Source organism: Vipera berus (genome assembly GCF_964194415.1).
Source record: "Vipera berus genome assembly, chromosome: Z".
In the NCBI taxonomy this organism is placed as follows: domain Eukaryota; kingdom Metazoa; phylum Chordata; class Lepidosauria; order Squamata; family Viperidae; genus Vipera; species Vipera berus.
Window position 1 is genome coordinate 95,310,785 of NC_138205.1, and position 20,363 is coordinate 95,331,147.

The window sequence follows — 20,363 nt, forward strand, 5'->3', positions numbered from 1 at the left end:
TTGGTGTATAAACTGAATACAGAGAAAAACATTTACTGTCCCCCAACAAATACTGTTATGTTTTAAAACAAGGAATGGGACATAATATTCACTACCTCAATAATAATATATTTTCAAAATAGATTAATCTGGTGTTTTAAGATTTGCACACGTGATGAATAAATTAATCTGGAATCCACAGGTCACAACAATGTAATCTGTATTCTTATCCCATTCTTAAATAGCTTCACATCTGTCGTGGTTAAAGGTACCCTCTCCATGATATTTAGGCATGGAATAATATACTGTACATGTTTACCAGAAAGGATGATGTTTCTGCATTTAAGACAACTCCCATCTTTCCCTTTAAAAAAGTTTAGACAAGAAAAAGTCATGTTCCCAGAAAATTTTATGTCACAGATAAATTATTTGGGAAATCAGGTACTTCAGGTAAATAGATATTATAGCATTTAATTCAAATATCAGACTAAGCAATGGCAATTAATCTTTGGATTTCAGCTACTGCTGAGTTCTTCTTGATCAAATCAGAAGCTAAGAGGTAAATAAAAGCACATTTTTAATTGTGTCTAATTTTGTGTATTTTTTTTTTCAAATTAAGTGCTGTATGCCACGTCACTTTCATAGTAGATGGGTCAGTACACAAATATGATAAATAAATAAAATAAAATAAGGTACATTTCTAATATCCAGTCGCATTCTAAAACATGATTCCCCAGTGTAAGCATCCCAGATGTGTTGAGACTCCAACTTCTAACTGGAAATTCTGATTGGTAATCCCAACACACCTGGAGAACATCAGGTTAGAAAAGATTTATGACACAGTAAGGCAATCAGCAAATAGGCCTTACAGATCTAATTGGACAACTCTAAATATGTAAGGAACCTTTTGGTTTCTCCCATGTAAGTGTTCTCCTGCCAAATCCAAATATTTATTTCTTTATCTGAAGAGAGAGATTTAAGCTTCCAGTATTGTGCCAGTTCATAGAATAGAAATTATTAAGAAAGGTATCAACCTAAAACAATCTTAAGGATTTCACAAGGTAAGATTTTAAATATGGTTCCTCTTTTTCTGAAAATCACTAACAGTCCAATAGATTCTCTAAAAATATACAATAGAATATTTTAGAGAAGAATTTGGAATTATCATAGTGCTGATAAAAATTGCAAATGTAACCTGGTTGCATGGGTGTCCTTGTACTGATCAACACATCACATAATATAGTTAATGGTACATGATGACTGAAGGCTAGTGAATATATATATATATAAACAGGAGAAAGAAGTGAAAGATTTTCTCCCCATAGGTTATTTTCTTGAATAATCTCAATTGTTTATTTTCTTGAATAATCTCAATTGTTTTTAAAAATTTCTACCCGTTATTTTATTGCAATTCTTTGTTTACTATTATTTTATGTAATATTTGGGGGGGATTGAAAAAATTGCTCAGATTTTGTCTAGATAATGAACTAATATATCCATGGGGAAAATCTAACATTCATGTCCTGTTTATAATTGATTTGTTAAATTCTACTCAGTGCAGCATGCAAATACCCATATACTCTTCATGAACCAATAACATTCCTCAATCTGGTATAGTTTTTTAAAGCAGAGAAGTTGAAAAGATCATATTTTCTTATTCAATGATCATAAGTTCCTGGAGTCCATGGACCAGGGAAGGCCTGCCAATAATCTCTTGTAATTTGATGACACCTATTCAATGGAAGGGGGAAGAGATATTATAACCAATGGAACTGAGGAGCAATAGTATGCAAAAAGTAAAGTCTAGAACTATTAAATTATCCAAAGTTAAGTACAGACATGAACTTACTTTCAAATAGTAGTAATTAGTGATAACATATCACCTAATTAATTAATTCCTATAGTTTTTCATATCATGCATATGGAAAACATGAACGTGAACAGCAAATAGTTAAACTCATCAGACTGTTTATTTTCCAGAAGTCTAAATTTCAGTTGTTTGTATCTGCAAGCAGGACTAAGAAAGGCTGGCTTTCAGTACTGAACTAACTGAACCAATGTTTCTGACCATGTGTAAGGTTGTGCCTTAAATCCTGATAACAGATTTTATATACATGTGAAATATGCCTTGAACTTAGAACACCAGAGTTGGAAGGGACCTTGGCATTTTCTAGTCCAACCCACTGCTCAAGCAGGAGATCCTATTCAACCTATTCAACCCATCTGGCAAAAAAATTTGAAACTACTGCCAATGTCCCAAAGTCAGGATAAGCAACTACTAGGACCCCAAATTCAAAACACTCAGCATTATTTAGAATTACTTTCCAAACAATGTACTCAAAGGTTGAGTCTCTTCTAAATTCAACTTACTTTAGATCAGTCACTCCTGCCTTCTTCATTATATTTAGAAGTGTATAAAAGAGACAATGTTTGCATCAATTCATATAACTGTAAGGTTACATTAGAGCTACACTTAAAGCAAACTCAAAATCAGGATTTTCGGGTTCAATTTAACTCTAAAGCTCGATCTAATGCGTGTTTGGACCAAGTTCCACTATGTTATAACGAGGCAGATGCGGATACAACAGCAAGCATCCAGTCAGGTGCATCTCAAGGATTACGTGTGGACAGACAGGTAGAAGAGAGGGAAGAAGGGGGAGGAAACATTATGCGATTCAGGATGGGAAGGACAAACTTACGGCGCTGCCCCGAACCTGGCACAATCACCGCGAGCATACGACTTATTCCCAGGACCGGGCCGGGATGCCGCTGGCATTTGTGCAGCGAGACGAGCCCGACCGTTAGGAAAGCCAGGAGTGAAATCCACATAATGCAGTTTTGTTCCCCTCGGAGGTCGAACATGGTCTCGGCGCAGAAGCTCGTCGCGGAGTCGCCAACCCTGTAGAGACCACGGCGGAGGCGGCAGGAGGATGAACTATTACCCCCACCGAGACGCAGGTAGGAAGCAATGGAGCTGGAACGGCAGCCCAGCCGCATGTTAGGGCGAGCAGGGCCATCCCTTGGCCGAAATCGCAGGACGAGGGCTGCAGAAGCGGCGCCCTGCTTTTCCAGAGAAACTCTCCATCCGCCTCGGCGCCCCGCTTAACTTTCTTGGATGCCGCTGCCGCCGCCTGTTGACAAAAGCCTTTTGTCCGCCTCTCCTCCGAGGTCCGCTGTTCTGGCAGCCAAAATCAAGTTTCTAGCAGAGGAATTAGAAAAAAGAAAGGAAGGTGAAGAACGAAAGCGTATCTGTGCCAAGATCGCTCTTCTCTGATCCCCGGCGGGTTGGAGAAATTGTCGAAGAATGGCGCGGGTGCTTCGGCATCGAAAGGCTGGTTTGATGCCGGTGGAGCTCCCGGCCGGCTGCTCTCTTCCCTTCCCTTCTCTTTCAGCAGGTTAGAGCAAAACTGAAGAGACGTGAAGGAGGGACGACGGAGAGTGGGTGGAGAGCGGGGCGTAGACGTGTCTTCAGACGCTCTTTGTTTCGTAGCAGCGGCTCAGGCTCTCGCCCCTGCCTCTATTGTTCCATTATGGGCTGCAAAGCCGCGAGCTGCTCTCTCCGCCCTCCGCTCTGTTGGTGCTTGACAATCAACCCACGCTCTGCTCTTTGAAAACAGCCTAAAGCTCAGATTAGACTTCTCCGTCATTGCCCGTCAGCGAATGTACGCGTCTCTCGTTCGGAGACGTTTACATAGCTGCTTCGTATAACGTCTGTGAATGTTAACTTTCTGGCTAGGGGGCGCTCAAACAGCATAGGACAAGAACTTGGATTAACCAATCAGCACTCAAGACGCTCACCTCAGCACAATGCACAGTTGGATTTGGGAGGTGTTTGTGTTGGCCATTTGCAGTGTACAACTTCTTTGCAGTGTAGGCATTGCTTCAAATCTATGTTGCGAAGAGGTTGATGAGCCAATGCAAAGACCTTCCAAATCCCAACTACATTGTGCAGAAGTGTGCATCCTGCACAGATTGGTTCACCCAACTTCCTCCTCTCTGTTATACTGTTTGAGCATCCCCAGCCTAGCCAGAGTGTTAACATTCGCAGACATATAACTGAAACAGCTGTGCAACCATCTCCAAATGACAGACAGATACATTTCCTGATGTGCTGTGACAGATAAATCTAATCCAGGCTTAATTCAAGTTAAGGCCACCTGTGTCCAGCATGTTGATTTCATCTAGAACAGGGGTAGGCAACCTCAGCTCTTTTATGGCTCATGGACTTCAACTCCCAGAATTCCTGAGTCAGCTCAGGAATTCTGGGAGTTGAAGTCCATGAGTCATAAAAGAGCCGAGGTTGCCTACCCCTGATCTAGAAGATCAACTCTTTACCAGAAGAGTAAAACAAAAAGTTGCAGTAGCTGAACAATGGGTCCCTCCCTCCTGCATTCTGAATAGTAATGCAGTGGGCAAAAATGTAGAAAGCCCAGTTTATGAAACCACACCTATTGAACTTATCCCTGTTTGATGGCTTCCCCAAGACAACTCTGCCACCAAAATGGATTCCAACCAGTTCACAAGGAAAAAGAAATCAAGCTTAACCTAACATGAAAAGCTTTTTCTATAAAAGAGGTATAGTTGAACAGTATATAGTTATTTCTTGATTGTGTAATTTCAAGCAAAATCTTGAAAGGGGTTGTGAAGCTGGAAATGGGATAGTATGAAGGATTATGTTTGTTTATTCTGCTTGTCAGTTCTGATCTCTGGTGTTAAAGTTGATAAAATATAATTAGTAGTAGGAAGCCAACATGGCAGGATATCCATTCTCCATGATTTTATGAGTGGGAGGCATGAAAATTACACTGTTAGTAATTTATTTATTTGAAGTGATTGCTTCATGTTGCCTTAGGGTAAATCAGGCCTGTATAATTCTTACATCAGCCAGAAAGTAGGTTTTGCTGCATTTATAAACAATGCTGTGAAATAATTCCCATTGAGTATAGTGGAATTCACTTCTACTATCTTAACCTGGATTAAACTCAGTATGTTTTGGACTAATTATATTGTACAAGTTAGTCAGCTTTAAAATTGTAACTAAATCTAGCTTCAACTCATTCCTAGATTGCAACTTCACAAGCCAGTTTTTAACCATGGTTTCAAGTCAGAAGCCTGATTCAGGAATTTCTTTAAGCTATAAATAATGATCAGCAAACTACAGTGACATGGTTTACATTATGTTAAATGAAATGAAATATTTTACACCTTAACACAATGTATAAATGCAGACAGAATATTTTCTTCAAGTTCTTATAGAACATCTTGTTGTTGTTAGTTGCAAAGTCGTGTCCGACCCATTGCGACCCTATGGACAATGTATACAACATCTACATCCCAGTATTTACTCTGGTTCAATGATTGACTCATTCCTAATAATTCTACGCCAGAAATAGGTCAGGTGTCACACTGGATATGTTGCGAGCTAACCAAAAGGCTTTGCGGGACCCTGGCCGGTGAGAAGGGAGCAGAAAGCTCAGATAGCTGCTGCCGGTTTGGGCATGGCGGGTGTAGACCGGGGGAAGGGAAGAAAAGGAGAAGGAGAAAGGGAGTGGGGATGGTTGTTCTTGCTGTTGGGGAGAGACCAGGTGAAGTCGAAGAGAATTGGAGTTTTAGGTGATTCCTCTCCTTTGGAGTAGTGAGAAGGAGAAGAAGAGAGAGAAAGAGAGAATGGGGTATTATTGCTTTCTTTTGCAAGGAGATATCCCGAGCAAGGGGAAGAGTGAGAGTGAAAGTGAGGACGTTGCCTGGAGCGCTGAACCAGGTTTTAACTAGAAAGGAAAGGGGGGGGGATTTGGCATAGAGAGAGACCTGGGACGACAGGTCCACACAGAAGAGAAGAAGAGGCAAGCCACTACCGCTTCGGAGACCACCAGCCATCCAAACTGTTAAATAGCGGGTTCTTTGGCGCAGGAATGAAGACGCATAACTGAGTACAGGGTAACTCATAGTTTATTTCATGCAGAAATAATATATAGTCTAGCCCCTAGGCAGCAGCCAATAGGTTTGAATCAACCATTGCCGCCTGGAGATAGCCAATTGCAGCACAGGAGACTTGTAGTCTGGGTTGCTGGAGAGCCGTTAGCTGCTCTAGCAACCCACATGGTATTCCTCAAGAGCCCAGTACATAACACCCTCCCCTCTTAGAACAGACCATAATAACACCAATTAGTCTCAACAATTATCAAGACTCATTATCCAAACACACTAAATTAAAAGAGATAATAATAATAAAAAATAAAAAAAACAATATAGGTTACAATGTTATTAAACAACGACTGAATGAATAGTCTTCAAAGATGGCACTTTTAAACAGTTACATCACAGCACTAGTTTCCGTAGTATAGTGGCAAACAGGAATTACAACAATATATAGCTCTTTATTTTACAATGTAATCTGCAAGATATGAAGGAGGCTTGTGTGCCCAGAGGAACGTCTCAGAGTTCTCATCACTTTGTGGTCTACCAGCTTACCCAGTGGGCTGGGTAGACTTGTGTCCCTTTGCGCTCCTGAGTCAAGGGGATTCGATGCATTCTGGCTGGCCTCTCCAGGTTGGCCCACCCCAGAGTCAGATTGTTCAGCAAATTAGGCACAGCGGTTGCTGAAGTTCGATTTGCTTGCTCCTTCAGGGGATCCATGTTGCATTCCAGGGCTCCCCAGTTCTCCCTCCGGTTCCACCTCAGTTAAGAAGGAAAAGTTCTGATAGTCCATGTGAGGACTGGCTTGGCCGCAAGTTTGAGGACCTTGGGAGGAACTTATGATGCAGTCCTCACTTAGTGGCCGTTCTGGAAACCGTTTCCTGAGCTGATCAATGTGTCATCTGACAACTCGCCCTCCCTCTAATCCCACTTCATAAGATAGGGTTCCAGATAATTTGACCAGGAACCCACAGATTCCCATGACCATGGTTCCTGGCCCAAACCCAATCGCCCATGTGCAGCCCCCTTGGGGGTTTTGGTCGAGAGGCTTCTGCTGCCACTCTATCTGGATGCAACCTGTCCAGTTTAGTGATCAAACGCCTCCCCCAATGTAGTTCTGCAGGACTTTTGCCTGTAGCAATGCAAGGCATAGAATGATGGCAGAGTAAAAAATCTGCCAATCTGTGATGCCAGTCACCTGTGACAATGTGCTTGAGTGATTCCTTTGTTGTCCTCACCATGCATTCAGCTTGACCATTAGAAGATGGATGAAAAGGCGCAGACATTGCATGTCTGATGAGATTAGTTCTAAGGAAGGCCTGAAATTCAGCAGCAGTGAATTTGGTCCCATTGTCTGAAACTAAGACATCTGGCAACCCATGTGTGGCAAAGAGTTTTCTCAGCACCTGGATGGTCCTAGCAGTAGTCATGTTAGGAACTGGAATTACTTCCAGCTATTTGGAGTGGCTATTCACTACTATAAGGAAGAGCTGTCCCTGAAAGGGCCCAGCATAGTCTATGTGAACCCTAGACCAGGAAGTGTGCGTTTCCTCCCACCTGTGAACTGGGGCCTGTAGCATTTCAGGCCTAGATTGCTGGCATGTATAACAACCATGGACTTGAGCCTCAATGTCCTTATCAATGCCAGGCCACCAGAGGTAGCTTCTAGCTAAAGCTTTCATTCTGACAATGCCTGGATGGCCTTCATGTAATGATTGTAAAACCCTGTCTCTTAGGGAAGTGGGAATTATGACTCTGTTTCCCCATAAAATGCACCCTTTATGGGCAGATAACTCATGCCTCCTGACAAAATAGCTCTGAAATTCTGAGCCCGGACTTTTATCCAACCAGCCTGTGTATATCCATGACAACACTCTAGTGAGTATTTTATCTGTGGCAGTTTCAGCAGCAATGTCCCCTGATGGAGGGGAAATTCAGGTATGTCCTATATGGACAATATTCTAGCAGCTGGAGCCAGATCTGGATCCATTAGTGGCAGTGGTAGTCTGCTGAGGCCATCAGCATGGCCCATGTCCTTGCCCGGTTTGTGAATTAATTTAAAATTTAAATTAATTTAAAATTGTATGCAGATAGGAAAATAGACCATCTCAGCATTCCTTTGTTTATCTGTTGTGAAAAGTCCCAACAGAGGTTTGTGGTCAGTGTAGACCATGAAATCCCTGCCATATAAATAGTCATGGATTTTTTTTAAATCCAGCAACGATGGCTAGGGCCTCTTTGTCAATCTGAGCATAGTTGCACTCAGCAGAGGACAATGTCCTTGAGTAAAATGCTATAGGAACCTGTTTTCCATTTTTTTCTATGTGACTTAAAACTTCCCCTACCCCAGAGGGAGATGCATCACATGCAAGACATACAGGTTTAGACTCTTTGTAGTGAGTTACAGTGGACTTTTCTGACAATAGTGCTTTTAAGTCCTGGAAACTTTTTTCATGTAAGTTAGTCCATTTCCATGGAGCTTTCTTATCTAGAAGACCTGTGGAGGGGCTCTGCTATTGCGGCCTTATGAGGTAGAAATGTGTGATAGAAATTTAGGAGACCCAAAAATGCTTATAGGTCTCCTTTTGATTTGGGCCCAGGAGCCATTTTAATGGCCTTCACTTTAGAATCAGCGGGGTGAATGCCGTTAGCATCAATTTGGAAACCCAGGAATTCTATTGAAGAAACCCCAATACTACACTTGTTCTTTTTTAATTTGAGGCCTGCTTCGCGAAGCCTCTGCAAGACAGCCCTGAACCTACTGTCCAACACTTCTGGGGATTCCCCTGCAATAAGAACATCATCAAAATAAGGGCAGACGCCCTGAATACCCTTGAGAGTACACTCCATGATCCCTGAAAAATGCCCGGTGCAACACTGACTCCAAGCTGTAAGCGTTTAACTTTGAAAGCCTCCCTGTGAGTCATGATCGTTTGAGCCGTGGCTGTGGCCGTGTCAACCTGCAATTGCTTATAGGCCTGTGCTAAATCAAGTTTAGCAAAAATAGTACCCCCTTGCAAGGAGGCTAAAATATGGTTGACCACTGGGACCTGGTAAGCGTGTTGCTTGAGGGCTTTATTTAAAGTGCATTTATAGTCAGCACAAATGTGAATTTCCCTGTTGGGTTTAAGTGGAGTGACTATAGGAGTTTCCCACTCCCCACCATCAACAGGCTGTAACACGCCCTGTTCTACAAGCTTATCAATTTTATGTTTTAAGGCAAAGGGGACCCTACGAGGCTTAACCCTGATTTGAACTACATTGGGATCTAGCTTAAATGAGATAGGCGGGCCTGTTTATGTTCCTAGGGTTGAATCAAAAACATCCACATATTCCTCGCATACTGGTGCGAGGTCTATAGTTTGTGTCTGGTTTATGCCAGTAATCTGAATACCTAAGGTATCAAACCAATCGAGTCCAATGAGACTCGTTCTCTGGCCCCCTACTACTATTATATCCAAGTGCCCCAAAAACCCTTTAAACTTTACCAACAAAGTGGCTTCTCCCTTAACTTTAACGTGAGCATTTTGAAAGTCCATTAGGATTATACCTGAGGGTCTTAGTTTGGCCCAATTGTTACTGCACCAACACACGAAGTTAAAAGTATCTTGAGCAATAATTTAGGCTGCAGAGCCAGAGTTCAATTCTATCTTACATGGAATTCCTTGTAGCTCTACCATGAGCTTAAGTTTGGATTTGAGGGGGGTGTCAAGCCCCGGTGCAGCATATGCTTTTATGGCTTCTGAAAAACCCCACACTAACTGGACCCTGGGCCCCAGTACCTCTCCTAGTCAGTTCTTCCAACTGGTGTTTGGGTGGCCGGTCTCTGTGGCGGTCTCTGCAAACTACTGCGATGTGGCCTGTCCTTCCACAAGGTCTGCACATGGCTGATCGAAATCTCCAATTGGCGCAAAAATGGTTGCTGCCGCACCCCTTACATCTCTGTAAGAGAACTGCCTTGTAACTGTCCTCTCGCTGCTGGCTGTTGCAGTGTTGTGCGTTGGGTTGCTTTTGGAGTTGGTTGATTTCAGGTTCTTCCTCAGAAGATTCTTCGGTGCATTTGGCATCCTCAAGGTGGACCGTTTCTTCAAACTTTGTTGATTTGGCTGGCTGTACTGTTTGAACTGTGCCCCCGGCTTCGTCGGCCATCACTTCGTCTTGTGCTTCAGAAAATGTTAAGTTTGGCCTAGCAAAGAGTCTCTGCTGAAGCGTTCTGTCCCATAGGCTGCAGATGAGCCGGTCTCGTAGTCGCTCTTCTAAATTTGAAAATTTGCATAGGCATGCGGCCTGCCTTAGGCCCGCTATGAATTCCGAAGGTGATTCACCGGGTAGCTTCACTCTTTGGTCAAACCTGAACTGCCAAGCCATTTCAGACATCTTGGGCTGGAAATGCCTGGTTAGCTTCTTTTTGAGATCTGAGTAGGAGACTGCTTCAATTGGTGTCGGCGCAAAAAGGTTCTCGGCCAAATCAAAGGTTACTGGGCCATACACGCAGAGTAGCATTGCAGCCTTCAGTCCTTCTTCCACGATCTGATTAGCCCTGAGGTAGTTTTCTACTTGTGATAAATATGATGGCCATTCCTCTGGCTGTTTCACATCAAATTCTCAGAGTTTTCCGACCTTCGGCATTCTTTCTTGCTGGTTCCTGCGTTCTTCCGAATCCTACTTCTAGGCTCAGGGAATGAGCCGACTTTGAGAGAGGAGGGGGGAAATGCCTTTTCCCTCTGGTGTGCACTGCCTTTCCCTCGTAGACTTCAACTCTTTATTAAGTGAAGCAAGATCCCACCTTCGTTGCCACTGTTAAATAGAGGGTTCTTTGGTGCAGGAATGAAGACGTGTAACTGAGTACAGGGTAACTCATAGTTTATTTCGTGCAGAAACTGTACTGGGGAAATGGTTGCAACTAGCCGCAATATATAGTCTAGCCCCTAGGCGGCAGCCAATATGTTTGAATCAACCATTGCCGCCTGGAGATAGCCAATTGCAGCACAGGAGACTTGTAGTCTGGGTTGCTGGAGAGCCATTAGCTGCTTCAGCAACCCACGTGGTATTCCTCAAGAGCCCAGTACATAACACAAACATTGATCACTACCAGCTGTGTATGTTATAAACATTGTGGGGCAGAGTGAGCTGCAGAGTGTTGATTATCTCCGCTCGTGGTTTCTGCTGCTGCTTGGAGCTGGGAAGTTCTTTTCACACTGCTACCGACTATTGACTATTATTGCTACGACTGCCTGAGGCTGTTAAATACTGTTATGCACTGACCGCCATGTTTAGGGGTCGGTCACCTTTGTTCCTGCAACCCTCCCCCCCCCCCCGATGATGAGAACTTGCCATCTCTTCACTCTGCATGAGCTCCTGCTGAAACTGGACATTCTGTCAACACCTTGAGAGCACAGCTTTTGAGCGGGACTAAAGGGGGAGGGTTAGGAGGGCCTGTGCTTTGAGACAGAGAGGGACTGGCCCATAGCTTCCAAGCTGACTTTCACACCTAAAGCAAGACTAGCATTCAGGGTCTTCCAGTTATCTAGCCTGGTGCCTTAACTCTAGACTAAACAGGCCCCTGAATATGTTTTTAATATCCAAATATGTACTTATATCTACAATCACAGCCTCTTTGGATCACACAGTAAGCAAAGATTCTAAAGCTAGTATCTTCTGAAACTTCCTCTCCCCCCTTTGAGAAAAAATATCCAAGAAATACCAGTCCCATCAATGCAGGTAGTCCTCGACTTACAGCCACATTTGACCCCAAAATATCTGTTGCTAAGTGAGATAGTTGTTAAATGAATTTTGCCTCATTTTTATGACCTTTCTTGCCACAGTTGTTAAGTGAATCACCACAGTTGTTAAGTTAGTAACATGGTTGTTAAATGAATCTGGCTTTCCCATTGACTTTGCTTGTCAGAAGGTCACAAAAGGTGATCATATGAACCTGGGACGTTGCAGGCATCATAAATATGAGTCAGTTGCCAAGCAATTTTGATAACATGACCATGGGGAGGCTGCAACAGTTGTAAGTGTGAAAGATGGTCATAAATCACTTTTTCAGTGCTGTTGTAACTCCAAAAGGTCACTAAATGAACTGTTGTAAGTCGAGAACTATCTGTATGCATCATCACATAAAGTTTACCCTCTCACTGTTGCCTTCATCCCCCCCAGGAGCAAATAGCATTTGGGTGCAAACCCCGAGCTGCTCAAAATTTTTCTGCCTCTCGTTTATATCAAAATGAATTCTCAGCTATACTGACTTCCTCCAGACCACAAGAGATCTCTGCTTGAATGAGAGTTATAATTGTGGAGTGCCTTCAAGACTATATCCCATTCAAATGTATCACACAGCTTAATATGTAACAGGATACTGAAAACAATTAGCATTGTTATTCAGGTTATTAAGGCCCATAATTAGCAAGTCCTGATTTATATCTGGAAGCCACTATAATCTAGATCATATTACTTGTCTGGCTCATTACTGTTTACTTTGATTGCAGTTATTTTCTCCCAACCTCTTATACAGTATATAGCTGATTAGTGCATACAGCTTAACTGGGATTATCCACGTGGGTTTAGCATAGAGCTGTAATAGTTCTTCTCATACTTCCAATAATAGACATTATTGCTAGATACTCCCAAAGTGAAAGAAAAGAGAATAGAAAATAAAGGGCCATGTATTTTTCTTCTCACTCTTAGAAGTGAGTAATAAATAAAATTATTTCTGTCTTTTCCCATACTAATTCTTCTAACAATTATTAACTATGGATGTCTTCATTCATATCCCTCTGTGAAGCTGAACATAATGCTTTTTCTTCCATTTCCTGTAAATCATTTTAAATAATAATTCAGTAAGTCTTTATAGGCTAATTTGGATTAAGGATACAAGCAAAGAAAAATGCATGGATGGTTTTCCACATTACACATTTAATATTCTGACAGTGCTTGATGAGCAAACATCAATGAACAAAGGTTTCTTTTAATAGATGAATGAATGGAAAGTACCTTCTTTCAAATCAAGGAAACTCCCTCCCTTTCCCCCAGGTATTTACTCCAATAAAATGTTGGCTGAACTCACATACATGTAACAATAAGGCAGATTTTGTAAAACTGGGTTACTGAATAGGTCATAATAGGCTGGTCCACTTATAAGGGTAAATTAAAAACAAACCAATTACAGCTTGTGACTTAGCCACTGATCTCCGAGTTTACATACTATACTGCATTTTGGATCTAGGACAGTTTTTTGGCATTTTGGAATATTTTCTCTCTAGACATACATAGTATCCAATCCATGTTATCTAAATTATACCTATTTGAACATTCTTGTCATGCAACAAACTATGCCAAATGAGGCTTATTACAAACCAAAATTAAGTACCATGGCTTATCATGTTAATAAAAAATAAGAGAATTACAGAGTTGGAAGAGATCTTGGAGGTCTTCTAGTCCAATCCCCTGCTCAAACAGAAGACTCTATACCAGAGGTCCCCAATCTTTTGGGCACCAGAACCAGTTCTGTGAAGAAAGGTTTTTCCATGGACCAGAGAGTGTGTGGTTTTGTCTGCTGCCTGTATCCCACGGATGGAGCTTTACCGTATTTTCCGGCGTATAAGACGACTGGGCGTATAAGACGACCCCCTACATTTCCTGTTAAATTATAGGGTTTGGGCTATACTCGCCGTATAAGACTACCCCTCTTCCAACGCACACCAAATAAAAATTAAAAAACATCAGATTTGATTTTAATATGGTAATTTTAATTCAAATGCTTATGACATGCAGGTACTTAGTAGGAAAACTGTCACTTATAAACATAAGGCTGTTTGTCATCAAACATGTAAACATAAAACAGTGCAAGTGGATTAAACTTAATAATAATAATAATAATAATAATAATAATAATAATAATAATAATAATAATAATAATAAGAAGAAGAAGAAGAAGAAGAAGAAGAAGAAGAAGAAGAAGAAGAAGAAGAAGAAGAAAAAGAAGAAGAAAAAGAAGAAGAAGAAGTTGGAAGGAACCTTGGAGGTCATCTAGTCCAACCCCCTGCTAAGGCAGGAAACCCTATACCATTTCAGACAAATGACTGTCCAGTCTCTTCTTAAAAACTTCCAGTGTTGGAGCATTCACCACTTCTGGAGGCAGGTTGTTCCACTGGTTAATTGTTCTAACTGTCAGGAAGTTTCTCCTTAGTTCTAGGTTGCTTCTCTCCTTGATTAGTTTCCATCCATTACTTCTTGTCCTGCTTTCAGGTGCTTTGGAGAATAGCTTGACTCCCTCTTCTTTGTGGCAGCCCCTGATTCCAGCAACCATTCCCTATTTTCCTAATTCACTTTTTCACTTTTCCTAATTCACTCTAAAGCTTTCCCTGCGCAAAGCCTTAAGTAACACAAGCTGCCTGCAATTAGTGCAGGTTCGCATCCCACCAGGCTCAAGGTTGACTCAGCTTTCCATCCTTCCAAGGTAGGTAAAATGAGGACCCAGATTGTTGGGGGCAATAAGCTGACTTTGTAATAATGCTGCTGGGGGGGGGGTGAAAGCCCTAATAAACAGGCATATACACAGAATGAAGGCTATTGCTAAGCACATTGATTTGTGCTTTAAATTGTAAGCCACCCTGAGTCTTCGGAGAAGGGCAGGATATAAATGGGATTTTTTTAAAAAAAAGACCAAATGGGAGATCTGCTCCAGGTTTTCCAGCCAACCCGCCCAGTTCCTGAGTCAAATGTGTCCTTAGAGCTAAGCTGCTGCTCTGCTACGCATTCCCCACCTGCCTTTCAAATTGCTCTTGCATTCCCCACCTGCCTACAGCTGCTCTTCAACTTTAGAAGGAAAGAAGCCCAGACCCCAGCCTGTAAAAAATCACACACTGCAGCTTCTACTCCAATTGGTCCCGCTTTCCCTGCGCAGACTAAATGGAAGATCCGCTCCAGGTTTTCCAGCCAGCCCTGTCCCTAAAGTTTCAGCACCCGGTGTATAAGACGACCCCTGACTTTTGAGAAGATTTTCATGGGTTAAAAAGTAGTCTTATACTTGTTTGTGAGGACCAGTTGCTGGCATGCTGGTTGGGGACCCCTGCTCTATACCATTTCAGACAAATGGTTGTCCAGTTTCTTCTTAAAAATTTTCAGTGATGGATCACCCACAACGTCTGGAGGCAAGCTGTTCCTTTCATTAATTTGTTCTCACGGTTAGGAAATTTCTCCTTAGTTCTAGATTGGTTCTCTCCTTGATTATCTTAATTAGATTAGAATGCATTGATTCATAATTCAAAATAACTCTTCAAGTAACTACACTGTACAAGAAGCAGAAACTATAAAAACCCAATACCTTTAACAAAGATCTATACTCCTAAAATGAATATAGATCATTTCAGTTGTTTAATTTAACAGAAATGCTTTTTGAAAAATTGCAATCTATATTTAGAATTAAGTGTCTGGTGAACTATTTTATTGGAAAGTTGAGAAAATAACAATATATAACTCACAGTATATAATGTTTGTTCTCACTTGTACAGAGTGTGTACTCATAACAATATCAACTCATACAATTGCCAACTTTCTTTCCTTAAAAATATACTTAATTATGTTTTAATCTTAGTGAAGTTTCAGAGAAAGTTTTTTATGTAGTAACTAATTTGAATTTGATTAATCTCAGTAAGAAATTACCAGGTTTCAGTCCTAAACACAGAAATATGCTCTACCAATCTTTGAATTTAATTGAAATGTAAAAACACTGCAGAATATTGGTTATCTATTTTATTACTGCTGTCGACTTTAGAATGAGCATTGCTGCAGCCATTTTTTCCTTTTCATTCCTAGGTGTCACATAGCACGGAGGGAGGGGGGTTTGCCAGGTGTTGTACTAGACCAGGGGTCAGCAACCTGAAACAGTGAAAGAGCCAGTCGGAACCGGTTCCCTCACAAAAGGAAAAACTGGGAGCCGCAAAAAAATGTGTGCACATGCGCATACATGCGCGCATGCGCAGAACAGGGTTGACTGAAGAGTGGAGCCAAGGCGAGATATGCACCTACCCTGCATATTTGAATTGATTGGTCGAACTTTTTTAGTCCCAATTTTTTTTTTTTTTTTGGAATGGCTGAGGACTGGGAGCCGCAGGAGATGGCTGAAAGAGCCGCATGCGGCTCCGGAGCCGCGGGTTGCAGACCTGTGTACTAGACAAAACAGACTTTCTCTCTTCAACTTTCTCTCATGGGAACCAAGGTCATAGGCTGCTCCCGAGACTGCAGGCTGGGCATTTCATGAAAAGCCCGCCAACAAGCTGAATGGGGAAACGTAGTTGCTTGCATAGCGTTAGGGGTGGGATTTCTTAATTTTGTATTGGGGAATTGTTATGCATCTCTTCAGACTCGGTTTCACTTTTCAAGTGCCAATACTCTGTATCAATAAACATGTTCTTTGAGGAATTGCAAGCCTCAGAGTTCTATTTTATTTGTCTCTGTAGATCAGAACCATGACAACTGCAGTACAAAATAAATAATGCAACAAATGTTCTGAACTTAAAACATTTTGGAATCAAATCAACTCAATCTTCATTTGGTCATAGACCAGCAAATAAAACAACTAATTAAGATAAAATAAAAAATTATAGTTATATTAAAATATCTTAAAGGAGTTAAAGTTAATACTATGTTGTACTGTGCAAATTATAGAACAGTAAGTATTTGGCTGTGGTCAAGAGAATAAAATCAGATTGAAAATAACATCTTGTGGTACAACAAATTGGAACAACCAGGAAATTTAGTAAAGAGTGGAAATAATAATTCTTGGTGAGCTTCTGCACAGGGAGGACAACACAGAATAGCATATTTATTGATGCAACTATTTGTCCACCACATATACTCAATCTCTGTACAGAGGGGATTTTTTGGTATCTTTCCTTGGTAACAGTTGTTGGAAAATATTTCAGAAAGTTGTGTTAATTTAAGTGCTTGTGTTAATTTAAATTCTTCTGATTATCTATATCATTGTAAGTCTCCCTGCTTTTTTCTGAAATAAGAATGTGTTGAGATATTCAAAATACTATCACTGTTGAAATTATATTTTAACCATCTTGTTTAACTAAACCGAATGAAAGAAATTAATCAATTTAAGCACTTCAAAATTCAACCACAGAAAATCTTCCCTGTGAGCATTTATTTATTTAATTGGATTTATATACCGCCCCTCTCCGAAGGGACTCGGGGCGGTGTACAGGGCAATTAAAACACTATAAACAACACATAATGTATAAAAATTAAAATGAAATTAAATCAAATAGCCCTAAACAATAAACACATTCTAAAATTTAAAATTTTTTAAAATTTAAGATCTAAAATCCCAGTCCCTCAGTCCAGGCCGGCAAGTTCAAATAGCCAAGTCTTCAGGTCGCGGCGAAACGAGCGAAGGTCGGGAGCCATCCGGAGCTCACCCGGAAGCTGATTCCAGAGGGCAGGCACGCCCACAGAGAATGCTCTCCCCCTGGGGGCCACCAGTCAACATTCCCTGACCAACGGCACCCTGAGGAGGCCCTCTCTGTGGGAGTTCACAGGACGATGGGAAGTTAACGCCGGCAAAAGGTGCTCCCGTAAATAACCTGGACCCATGCCATTTAGGGCTTTATAGGTCATTACCAGCACCTTGAATCTCACCCGGAAGACAACTGGCAGCCAATGCAGCTCGCGGAGCAGAGGTGTTACATGGGAGTATTGGGAGACCCCCATCACAACTCGCGCGGCCGCATTCTGCACCAGTTGGAGCCTCCGAGTGGTATTCAAGGGCAGCCCCATGTAGAGAGCATTGCAGTAGTCTATCCGAGAGGTCACGAGCACATGAGTGACTGTGCGTAGGGCATCCCGGTCCAAATAGGGCCGCAACTGGCGCACCAGGCGAACCTAGGCAAAAGCCCCCTTGGTCACAGCTCCTATATGGTCTTCAAAATTGAGCTGTGAATCAAGGAGGACACCCAAGTTGCGAGCCCTATCTATGGGGGGTAACACCTCACCCCCTATAGATAAAGATGGAATAGAATGGACAACCCAAGATGCCGGTATGCACAGCCACTCGGTCTTGTCGGGATTTAGACGAAGCCTGTTCCTCCCCATCCAGACCCTCACCGCCTCCAGCCAATGGGACATCACAGAGAGGGCATCACTGAGTTGATCTGGGGTGGAAATAAAAAGCTGGGTATCATCACCATACTGATGATACCCCACCCCCAAACCACGAATGATCTCACCCAGTGGCTTCATATAGATGTTGAACAGGAGAGGCGAGAGGACCAACCCCTAAGGAACTCCACAAATGAGAGGCCTCGAGGCCGACCTCTGTCCCCCTGCCAACACCGACTGCGAACGACCCCTGAGACGCCGCAGTAAGATACCATGGTCGATGGTATCAAAAGCCGCTGAGAGGTCTAATAGGACTAGGACAGAGGAGCAACCCCTGTCCCAAGCCCGCCAGAGATCATTTACCAGTGCGACCAATGCCGTCTCCGTGCTGTACCCAGGCCTAAAGCCTGATTTCCCTGTGCCGCACATATTATAGATTGAAATTACCTCTCATGAATGTAAGGTGTACTTTATCATTATTCACTGTCAGCAGAATTATGTATACAGGGAATCCTTGACTTATAACAGTTCATTTAGTGACAGTTGAAAGTTACAACAGCAGTGAAAAATGTGACTTATAATCGTTTTTCACAATTACGTCCTTTGCAGCACCCCTATGATCATGTGATCAAAATTCAGATGCTTGGCAACTGATTCATATTTATGACCATTGCAGTGTCCTGGGGTCATGTGATCACCTTTTGCAAGCTTCTGACAAGCAAAGTCAATGGGGAAGCCAGATTCACTTAACAACCAGGTTATTAACTTAACAACTGCACTGATTCACTTAACAACTGTGGCAAGAAAGGTCATAAAAATGGGGCAAAATTCATTTAACAACTGTCTTACTTAGCAACTGGGTTACTAACTTATTAACTGCAGTGATTCATTTAACTGTGACAAGAAAGATCATAAAATGGGGCAAAACTCACTTAACAAATGTCTCATTTAACAACAGAAATATGGGGGTCAATTGTGGTCGTATGTCAAAGACTATCCGTATTTACTTAACTTGAGTAAATCTCATTATGTTTCAGTGGGGCTTATAGCCTAGCAATCCTTGTTTGGAGGTGCAGCTTTATATAATAATAATAATAATAATAATAATAATAATAATAATAATAATAATAATAATAATAATAATAATAATAATAATAATAATAATAATAATAATAATAATAATCTGTGCTCTTAATTTGAGAGATAATAATAATAATAATAATAATAATAATAATAATAATAATAAGAAGAAGAAGAAGAAGAAGAAGAAGAAGAAGAAGAAGAAGAAGAAGAAGAAGAAGAAGAAGAAGAAGAAGTTGGAAGGAACCTTGGAGGTCATCTAGTCCAACCCCCTGCTAAGGCAGGAAACCCTATACCATTTCAGACAAATGACTGTCCAGTCTCTTCTTAAAAACTTCCAGTGTTGGAGCATTCACAGCTTCTGGAGGCAGGTTGTTCCACTGGCTAATTGTTCTAACTGTCAGGAAGTTTCTCCTTAGTTCTAGGTTGCTTCTCTCCTTGACTAGTTTCTATCCGTTGCTTCTTGTCCTGCTTTCAGGTGCTTTGGAAAATAGCTTGACTCCCTCTTCTTTGTGGCAGCCCCTTAGATATTGGAACACTGCTATCATGTCACCCCTCACCGTTTTCTTCGTAGAACTACACATACCCAATTCCAGCAACCGTTCCCTCTATGTTTTAGCCTCCAGTCCCCCAATCATCTTTGTTGCCCTTCTCTGTACCCTTTCTAGAGTCTCAACATCTTTTTTACATCGTGGTGACCAAAACTGGATACAGTATTCCAAGTGTGGCCTTACCAAGGCATTGTAAAGTGGTATTACTACTTCACGTGATCTTGATTCTGTCCCTCTGTTAATGCAGCCTAGCACTGTGTTGGCTTTTTTGGCAGCTGCAGCACATTGCTGGCTCATATTGAAGTGATTGTCTACTAGGACTCTGAGACCCCTCTCACAGTTACTACTGTTGAGCAAGGTACCACCTATACTATACCTGTGCATTTGATTTTTCCTGCCTAAATGTAGAAACTTACTTTTTTCACAATTGAATGTCATTTTGTTAGATAGCGCCCAGTGTTCAAGTCTGTCCAGATCTTCCTGTATTTTAAGCCTATCTTCTGTCGTCTGCAAATTTGATGAGTTCCCCATATATCCCCTCATCCAAATCATTAATGAAGATATTGAAGAGCACTGGGCCCAGAACAGAGCCCTGGGGCATCCCACTACACACTTCCTTCCATGTAGATGCAGTTCCATTGAGGACCACACGCTGAGTACGGCCTGTCAGCCAGCTACGAATCCATCTGGTGGTGATGCTATCTAACTCACAATTTTCTATCTTATCAA

The 20,363-nt window shown here is 41.8% G+C and overlaps 2 protein-coding genes across 5 annotated transcripts in view; one reads left to right on the plus strand and one right to left on the minus strand.

The window, feature by feature from the left end:
- The window catches only part of ITGB8 (integrin subunit beta 8), a 43,587-nt gene extending 40,069 nt beyond the window's left edge, over positions 1–3,518 (minus strand). The window contains exon 1 of one of the 2 annotated variants that reach the window (XM_081345093.1): positions 2,679–3,518. In XM_081345093.1, the coding sequence (XP_081201219.1) occupies positions 2,679–2,976 (298 nt within the window). In that variant the 5' untranslated portion in view covers positions 2,977–3,518. The remainder of the gene's footprint in view (positions 1–2,678) is intronic. The other variant, XM_081345092.1, reaches the window with a different exon arrangement.
- Positions 2,720–20,363, plus strand: part of MACC1 (MET transcriptional regulator MACC1) — a 75,180-nt gene continuing 57,536 nt past the window's right edge. For 2 of the 3 annotated variants that reach the window (XM_081345088.1, XM_081345091.1), the window contains exon 1: positions 2,726–2,937. In XM_081345088.1, the coding sequence (XP_081201214.1) occupies positions 2,910–2,937 (28 nt within the window). In that variant the 5' untranslated portion in view covers positions 2,726–2,909. Of the gene's footprint in view, positions 2,938–20,363 lie in introns of all 3 variants that reach the window. The other variant, XM_081345090.1, reaches the window with a different exon arrangement.